We start from the raw sequence: 10,109 nt of genomic DNA, 5'->3' as shown, positions 1-10,109 counted from the left end.
CACCGTCGAGCTCCGTCGCGCGCATCGACGCGACCCCGCAGCGTTCCTCACGCGCAACGCGTTTCGTTTACGTTTCATGCGTGCACCAGCCATTTCGCGTCGAATCGCTCGCCGGACAACCTTATCTCGGGGAAACCGCCAGACTAGCTGGATATCGACTTTCTTCGCGTTTACTTCTTCGTTATAATAATAAATCCCGGTACTCGATCGACAGAGTGTACACCTTCTTTTTCTGGCTAGAAAAATAGATTATTTTGATGGTATTCTTGGTACTGGAATATCTTTTGAAATGACCGAGTAATTATATCGGAAGCATATCAGAATCGAGCATTAGGTTTGATCGATGAGAAAACGCTCCAAGATCAATTCTTTCGATTTCGTCCTTATATCGAATATATTTTCAAAATTATTCTATTATTTAAGTATCATACCTGCACTATTTTGCACAGCTTTATCATTAATTCCTAATTATAAAATAAACAGACAAAAATGGCCTACCCTAGACTATTGAGATGTACGTGTCTCGTCAGCTGTGAAAGATTTTGGTCCGCCATTTCGATTTTCAGCTGAAACGATGGGTTCATTCGACAGGGAAGGATTGTTCAACGTAATTAAATATAATAAAAGGAAGCTTTGAGTTTCAATATTCTGGCATGGTCCCAGCGAGATCGTGTTATCCCTGATTTCATCGTTTCTGACATGAATTTACGTGTTGTTTTGATGAACAGCCCGTCATTGTGATCCTCGAGATACGAGATCAGGCAGGCGTCCAGAACTTCCTGCTATTTTTCACTTTTCAGAGTTCATTATCGATCCAAAGGTGGATTCAACATTTGCGAGCTTCTGGCCATTTTGTAAATTCAACTTTAGAATATATTCATTCAAACATTCAATGAAAACTGTAGTAACCATCTGAAAAATTATTTTTCATTTAATTTTAATATTCTGTTCAATTGTAGAGTGTTTGAAAATTAAAACATGCCTCGATCTCCGAATATTTTTCTCGACAATCACGTGTATTGCGCAGCTCCTTTTTACGTTTTCGCTTGACAATAATAGTGTAAAATTTTAGATCGATATCTTTTGAAAGAAACATTATTTCGTTGACGTGCATAAAACTGCATAAAATATACGGTGTTGCTTATTAGTTTTTAGTATTAATAACGAGAATTATTCCATTTTCAAAATGTCTAAAGTCTTAATCATTTAAATAGAAACACATACAATCGTGATTCTCTCATCGTACGATGAGCAACTCGGTCCATACATTTTGAAATTAGCTACCCCAGAAAAACGGAGGACGCGCCAACTCTTCCCTTTCATTAACTTCTTCGATTTAAATCAACGTTTCAAAATAATGCAACATTGTTACACGCGACGCTATTGTTATCCCATGGGCTTGTATGAATCCTTGAAATACGTATAATTCACAATGCCCACCGTGGACGTTTATGATGAAAATCTCGACAGCCGCGGTGTATAGGATTTTTCAATGCCGGAAGTGGACGAGGAAACGCATTCGTACGTTCGTGATGTGTTCGTTCGCTTCATTCAGCGGTTTAATGCGCGTCCAGACGGCAGTAACTTAGTTTATAAAATTAAACATATAGGAGACCTGTATCGATTAATCATGCCTGCAAGTGTGTCGCCAAGCGTAAATATTAAAGGAAACTATCGTCTTCGTTGGTAAAAGCTACTTAGGAAAAGCACTTGAAAACATTTTTTACAGAATACTTGGCTTTAACTTAAAGTAGATCGTAATGATATCGATCTGGGAATAATTTCTTTTCAAATATAATTGAATAAAAGATTAAATTGCTTTGATCTTGGTCAGATGTAAAATCTACTCTTCTGATAAATTAAATTATACTTACGTCGAACACTTTACAATTCACACGAGGAAACCATTCAAGATGGACAGAAGGAGAAATGATATTTACAAAAATGTTATTTTGAATTACACAGTTTATTATGGACGGAGCACAAAGCATCGTCTTTTCAATACAACATTCATATACTTATCGCGTTCATATGGTATAACATTGGTATTGTTCTTAATCCTGTTTAATAACCTGGTACGACAGGTTCTAACAGACTCGGGCACTTAATTGCTAATTTTGATTGCATGAAAGAACAACATAACATTATCGAGGAGATATTTCAGAGATAAGGATTAAATTAATAAGAAGATAGTAAACGCTATGGCATTTCGCAAACCTGGGCAAATTTGATCTGAAATAGGAAATAAACATTTGAAGCAATGTTTCAATTTTTTTTTTAATTTTAATTTTATTCGAAAATAACAAAAATATCGATTTATTTGAGATAAGAAACGATGACTTCGTACCAGCTGAAATGATATAACGTTGTTTTGTAAATGCACAGGTTTGGTGTACCATATAATAATAATAGTACATCGTATATAAAAGTAGATAAAGTCCACAAGATAGTGGAATATTTATGCTTTATATGCACCACTAATAAATATTTAAACGCAAATACACGATGTACTTTATCTAAACATAGCCATTTTACCTAAAATGAAATCCAAGTATAATCTCTCGGCAATATGCTTTATCTGGTTAATAATTTCCTTACGAGAATATTATAAGTTACAAATTAAATTCCATTTATATCTCACATCAGTTTGAATTGACATGTACTTTTATTAGAAAATAATCAAATGAAACATTAAATCTTCATCCCTTTTCTTAATTTTAATTCCAAGACTCTAAATTCAATTTACAAATTTGCATATTGCCTAGAAATTCTACAGAATACTGCAAATATTTTCAGACTATAAAAACGTACTTTTGCAATCAACGACAGTTCAAAAAAGTACGTAGAATTTTCAATAATATTTCGTAATTTCGATTATAAACAAAAAAATGGTCGTTCAAGGAACCTCCCTTAGATACAAAGCGGTAGAAAATCAGAAACTGATCAATTTCTTCGTAATATTAAAAAGTCAGAAATAAACTATCAGTAACAACTTACATATTTACGTTTAAAATATCCTATAAAACAAGTGGATTGCGAATATATATTCAGATATGTATAACACATGCTCTTGCGTTAGTTGTATCAATACTATGAACGAACATTCAACACTGTTTAAACTTATTGTCCTTATGCAAATTTCCTCTAATATCGTTTTCATCTTTTCTTCACAATGGATAGGAATGATTAGCGCGATCAAAACTCGCAAAAATACTTTGCTATGATAATGATAATTAACAGGAACATGGATATTTCTGTAACAAACTGCGTTGGAATATTTTTAGGTATTATTTTATCGAAACTAGTATCATCGATAGATATCTCCAATATATAAACAGTCGAATAAAACATTCATATAATCGTTTGGGAAAATTTTCTATAAGTGAGTTGAAAAATTAAGTCATCTTTATTAGTATGACTTGCACTACTCCTTTTTTCAATAGCTCAATCATTCTGTGTGTTTTTTACACCCTTTTAAAATGAACTGTTTGCAGAACATTGAAATCAAGAAATATAGAGTATAAAAGAATTATAGATATAATTCTTAAAATTTTTGACTACTTTTTACGTATCTCTTAACAAGAATCATAATTTAACAGTGGTATTTTCCAGTTTGTTCTTTATTACAACAAAGTATTCTAACAATTGTCGGAAGCGTCCCAAACTGCAGTTAATACAAAATGGATCCTTCGAATTTTAATCAGTCTACTAATATTACAATTGATTTTGTTCATATAAAATTTTAATGCAATTATTATTATTTGATTCATTTCTAATTGAGAAATGTTTTATACTTCTTTTAATTTTAGTTCGCTTGTATTTGTATGATACAGTTGCTTTTGAGCAATACGCGTAAAAATGTTAATCTTGAGGTGACTAATAACTATTTATACACAAGATGTAAAAATATAACTAGTGATTAACGATTAATTAAATGCGGTAAGTTTTGTAATACTTATATGTAGTTTGGTTTAACAAAGTAACTAAGTGTAAGTGAAAATTCAATAAGCACCTTACATATGTATATAATAATATTATCGAACATTCATTATTTAACCCTTTATGCATCAACTTTAATGTACGACTAATTTTTAAATTCTTAATTATTTCGACAAAAATTTATGGTGCAGTATACAGTTGTGATTCTGGTTTATTCATTCATGTTACAAAACGCTATTGTATAATTGAGGATTATGTTGCTTAAAAATTATATTGCATCATAATATTATTGTTCTTATTGCAATATTATTTGAAGTATTGTACGTACAATGTTTAACAGTAAATAGTTTAATCCTTAAAATGCAAAGGTAACTGCGATTAAAATATACGAGACTGGAATATAAATACTAGAATTAGTTACAACAAATTCACTGGCATTTTGATATACAGAGGGTTAAATAACGTTATCATGGAAAAACATGTAGTATATATGTAGCATAGTACTGCTGGTATTTCAACAATGTGAAGAAGCATCTATACTTCGGTATGTACGAAATACTAAATTTCATTGGTTTTCAAAAAGTAGTTATAATTATTTATTCTCGTGGTATCCATTTCAACCCCGTTATTGAGAGAGAACAGCATAATAAAATTCCATTTCTGGTCATTGTATATAAGCATAAATTTAATATGAAAAACTAATCCTTATTTATTAAGATCTGTGCAGTACTATACTCTTAACTATAGTCAACATAGTTTATAGTAAATGTAATTCTGGAATGTTGGAGTTGTGACACAAGAACCACTTACGTTAAGTCCGATATATTGTCTAGAAAGTATTATCCCAAACCGTGGTCCTCAAAGAATCCCTGTGGAGTTTCCTCCTGAAACACATTAATGGTACTGTTAAATTAAAATGTATCGTAAAAAAACAGTATACATAAGTATATGAAGAGGGATCAATTTCTTTGATGCTGCAGTTTATCATATAATTCAAATATACAGTAATGAAAATATATAAGTATACACGTACCTACTTCGTAATTAAGTAACCTCCGTGATGCAGCTTCAAATGGTGAACTGAACCCTTTTCATATAACTGAGTATATGTATACTTGTATGGATACACAAAGCTGCACAAAGCATATATTCATTTATCGCCTCGTTTGAAATGCTTAAGCATCAATCATAGAAATGCCTGTGTTGCATGCTACAGAATGTCCCTGGACTTATTGTTAAACAGGTGTGCATATCATACAATAGACCAACTTTAATGAATAATTAAAAGTTCTAGTGATACTTTTATTATAGGTGAAAACGATCGAAAAAGTATCTTATTAATACCTTAGAGGGCAGATACGATAGAAATAAATACATAGACTGGGTTAATTACATGGAAAAGGTGATATATAATTCTGTGTACAATTACGTGAAAATTTCATTGTATACATTTATTATAGGTATTATTACCGTGTTAGAATTATAACATTAAAAATTGACACCGCTTATGTATATACACATACACACATACAAAAGTGATACCTTCGAATGTCATGTCTAATTTATACTAAAATAAATATGTTCAAATATACGAATACAAAGAAAACTATACAAAATGCAAAGAAAGAATTTCTTATGCAATTAAAAAACTGTGGAAAAACGCTATGTAAATATTTTTGTGTCTTGTATTCACAGATAAATAATGGTTCTCTAAATACACATAACTTTATTGCCATAGTACGGGGCTAAACTATATTGTAGCTATACCTACTCAGTAATAAAATGAGAAAAAATAATATTACTAAGAGGATTTTCTATGAGCTAATTTTGTATATATATATATTACTTTCTTTGTATATACGAGTGATATCAATTGCCTATATAAAAATATAGTAAAGTTTTTATACTAGATTTTTAAGGGTTCTCAATGGTAAGTAAAAAATTGATGCTCAGTAACTATAGAAAAAGTAGAGACGTATGATGGCATCATGCAGCGGGTGAGCCTGCTCCAGGTCTTGATTCATGTGGGTTGTCTGATTGGCCATGAAGGGCATGCAAGAATGCTGCACCTACAAAAGCCCTATCTCCCGTAGAGCACCTTCCACAGCTTCATCCTTCCACAAACAAACAAATATTCTGACTAATCTTTAGTGTATTTCTAGATATGTCCTTAGTTATGGAACATTAATGTTGAGCTAAATCTGACTATTATATATGTTGTAGAAGAGTTAGATTTTATGAAATAAAAGTTGCATTAAAAATGTATTATACAAGATACCTTCTCATCCTGTGTGAACAGATACTAGAACAAAATTAAACGAATAAAAACCAACAACAAAAAAAGTGTTGACCAACTAAACATATGGTTTAATGCTAATGGTAATATTTATACTGTCTTTTTTTTTAACATATATCTTGTACTATTGATATCTTACTATTAGAATCTTTTTCCTAACTAACAATTTTCTAATGGTAAAAGTATAACTATAAGTATCTTACAAATATTTTTTTATAACATTTGTGTTGTAGAAAGAGTGTAAATATATTTCCTAATTTAAAATATATCATACAATATAATAATTTAACACAGATATAACGTATTCTAAATGTATTCTCTATATATTTCACAAATAAGTAATCACAAAATGTTACAAGATGTTTCTACAAACATTGAACATTGTCTGAATAAAACTTTTATAAGATTATATATAAATATATAATAATTTAACATAATAATAACCTAACAAAACATGACTAAAAAATTAGCTTCAGGAAAAAACATTGTTTGGTTGTTCTCCTTACAATAAAATATGTCTTATAAAAAAAATAAGACAGATAAGTACTGTAGGTTTATGGAAATATTACTTCCATGCAATTGGAGTATACATCAAAAACAACAAATATATAAGTATACTTTTGTATCATAGAATCTTATTATTGTAACTATTATTTAAAGTACTTTGTGGAACACGATTGATAACATTATATAAAATTATGCTGTCAGTATAATTGATAATGATTAATATTTATTGTCACTTGAAAATATATACATACATTTCAACTACTTACAAGCAACAGCATTTCTATAGCATATTTATCTAATATAACTTTCAATAAAAAAGATACTAACATTTAAATTGCAATTCTACCCTTAACAAATAAACATATGGTTTATGAATATTATATATGGAATCATTGTATTTATTATGGACCTTTTACCATATATAATAATATCATTAAATTTGTGAAAACAAAAAATAATCTCACTTGTTATTGTGAAATTAAAATGTTTGTAAAACAACTCGTCAGAGGAACTGAAAAAAGTGGGTCTACTTATATTACTGACTATTCAAACTAAATTTTCTGTACTCAATAAACGTTTATATTTTTATATTTTTATTAGTTTTATAGATTCTAATGAAGTGGCTCATGTTAGATATTAAAATAGAAAAATGAAAATTATTACTTAAACATGTGATGTAATTAATTGGTCTAAATTATGTAAATTGTAAAGGAACTGTAAGTGGAACTAACTTTATATTGTCATTAAATTAACGTCAATACACTAGAACAACAGTTTATGTGGATTTAATTTTGCCACTACAGATATGCTGTTGCATACATTATGAACAAAAATTTGTAACACATGTAAGCCCACTTACATTAACAAAAGAATAAGCATATAAGCGTTCTATGCACATAGCATTAGCTACAAGTTAAAAATAACAGTTTACAATATTTTTAAATATGGATTGTATCTACATTTGTCTGTTTGTGTAGATGTTACGCTTAATATCACTGGAAAGAATGAGCAGTCACTTTTCATGCTTTCCTGACTACATAATATTTTATGTTTGTGTATATATATATTAATAATTCACGGTCTAATTATATTGAAAGGATAATAAATTATGATTAGCAATGATAAAAGATATTACTAATCACTGTATATACGTATTATTTATATCTATAGTTGGATTTATAATACAGATTGTTATATCAAGCATTACAACAGTAATCATCATCTTTGTACAACTGAAACTAAATGTTAATATGAATTTTAAATATTTAAAAAAAAAAAAATATGAAAATATAAAATAGTTTCAGAATATAAAACATACATATATACATATAACACGTAAAATTTACGAACAACAAATATGAAATCAAAGGAGAAAATAACATATAGCTATTACAAAATTTTGACTTAAAAGTGTTACATTCCATCATGCACTGTAGATATTACATTGTTAATAGACATCAAAATGTCATAACCCATTTTCGCCAGACATTGGAATAATGCGGTGACTATGATTATATTGAAAATATATGTTATATATTGTCATAATACTGTTTAACAAACAGTCCTTTCTTTAAATACTTTTCGAACTACTACTGTTGGAAAGCTACTGTTGTAAGTGATTCATTCATAACCTTAAAATGTTCCTTATCTTAAAACTTTCTTGGACATAAAATTAATTGTATATAAACCTATGTATGTAATAATACATTATCAATTATGCATTAAACTTAATAAGGTGATTGAATATAAAAGATGTTATTCCTTTAACACCGCATTATTGATATTATTCTACCCAGAATAAACAGGCTACAAACATGCTACACATACAAAAAGATTTTGGTACTTTTTATATGTACCTCTCGATCAATAGACTCAAAAGTCAAATATATTATGCGAATCGTTTTAACAAATTTGCAGGTACACACATCAATATGAAACATGTTCTGAAATCATGGAGACGCGATGTCTTTCGATTGGTAGAACGACATTGGTGACTCACATTCTACCAACTGAGAATTGGACATGCCTCATACATGCATCCATAACATCCGAACATGTTCTGGACTGCCATGTGTATAAATAAAATAACGAGCATTATGCAAATTCAATAAAAATGTAAAATACACTGTTGACCTTCTTAAAACTGAAAGTCTATAAAACTATTATCTTGTATGTTAAAATGATTCAGATATATTACTAGAAAATAACAAATAAAAATTATAGTCATTAAAAAAGACAAGTTACAACTCAATGGGTACATCCCCATAACTAACCTCCTGTAGTAAATCCTGAGCTGCTATGGCTTTCAACACGTTCTTTTTGCTAGTCTCCTGAATTTCGCCGCCAACCAATAATTCATCTAAGATGAAGTATGCTTTTTCAAAATTGAAAATTATATCTAATTCGCATACCTAGTAACACACAAAAGTAAATATTCATATTAAAGAAACATTGTTCAAAAAACAAGACAAAAAGGATGGCACCTAATTTATGTTTTTATATTATCAATGACTTTTATGAAAAAAATATTTGCTCATAAAATATTACTGATAAATAAGGTTATACTTACACTTCCAAAGTACTTGTCCAACAATTCAACATAGCGGTGTATGATTTCTAAGGTAAGTAATTCATTGTCATTCTGTTCTATTGCACAACAGAAATATAAACTCGCATACCTATAAATAAAATGTGACTATACATAAAAATTGTTGAAAATTATATAATATAGAAGTGCAATTGTGAAATTGTAGCACACCTTTTGTAGACAACTTTAACATCCTTCCATTCTAAGAAACTTGACATTTTGGGCTTTCTTGCCAATATTGTAGTAATTAATTCTCGTGTAATTTTTTTTTTTAATTTATCAGGATGGGCCACATACCACTTTTGCAAACGCAACTTTCCTTGACGACTGAACAATAGCATAAATTGCATCTAAAAAAATAGATTCAACATTTTCATAAAACACAAACAAAAGTAATATAGCGTTTAAAATACCATACAGTAACTAAAAAAGATATTTACCATTTTTAAGCAATTTTTTTCGTCCAAATAACCACAAAATTGATCACAACACCATTCACCAAACCACAACCCAGTTTACTCCAACTTTGAGAAATGTTAATATACACCACAGAGTATTTTAACAGATGTAAAACCAGCTGAAACTCTTATCAGAACTACAGAGTAGTTTTACAGGGGTGAAACTCCTATCGAAACTTTGGTATTCGCAAATTAAACTGATGTGGCAATATTATTCATTCCTTTTGACATGCGATAGTGGCGCCATCGGTGGCAAAAGGCCCAAGTTTGTAGGGAAATAGTTGTTTATTTTATCCGCTAGATGGCGAGAATGTTTCGTCAC

The 10,109-nt window shown here is 29.6% G+C and overlaps 1 protein-coding gene across 6 annotated transcripts; it reads right to left on the bottom strand.

Moving 5' to 3' along the window:
• Nucleotides 1-1,947: 1,947 nt before the first annotated feature.
• Nucleotides 1,948-9,996, bottom strand: LOC128876807 (AP-1 complex subunit sigma-2). 6 transcript variants are annotated; one of them, XR_008457119.1, is made up of 7 exons: nucleotides 9,770-9,996; nucleotides 9,501-9,679; nucleotides 9,312-9,420; nucleotides 9,016-9,153; nucleotides 4,973-5,072; nucleotides 4,750-4,823; nucleotides 1,948-3,264 (listed from the first exon to the last, which is right to left on the bottom strand). XR_008457119.1 is itself a non-coding variant. In XM_054123505.1 (6 exons), the coding sequence occupies exons 1-5, from the start codon at nucleotides 9,770-9,772 to the stop codon at nucleotides 4,779-4,781; spliced, it is 474 nt and encodes a 157-aa protein (XP_053979480.1). In that variant the 5' UTR covers nucleotides 9,773-9,995; the 3' UTR covers nucleotides 1,948-3,264; nucleotides 4,750-4,778. The 6 variants fall into 6 exon arrangements, 4 of the variants coding, with proteins under 4 accessions (XP_053979480.1, XP_053979478.1, XP_053979479.1 ...); XR_008457118.1 differs by having other exon boundaries at nucleotides 1,948-4,823; XM_054123505.1 differs by lacking the exon at nucleotides 4,973-5,072 and having other exon boundaries at nucleotides 9,770-9,995.
• Nucleotides 9,997-10,109: the final 113 nt, after the last annotated feature.

This window comes from Hylaeus volcanicus, chromosome 5 (genome assembly GCF_026283585.1).
Source record: "Hylaeus volcanicus isolate JK05 chromosome 5, UHH_iyHylVolc1.0_haploid, whole genome shotgun sequence".
NCBI classification, from domain to species: domain Eukaryota; kingdom Metazoa; phylum Arthropoda; class Insecta; order Hymenoptera; family Colletidae; genus Hylaeus; species Hylaeus volcanicus.
Note: the sequence above shows the minus strand (reverse complement) of the source record. Positions and strands in the feature narration are given on the sequence as shown.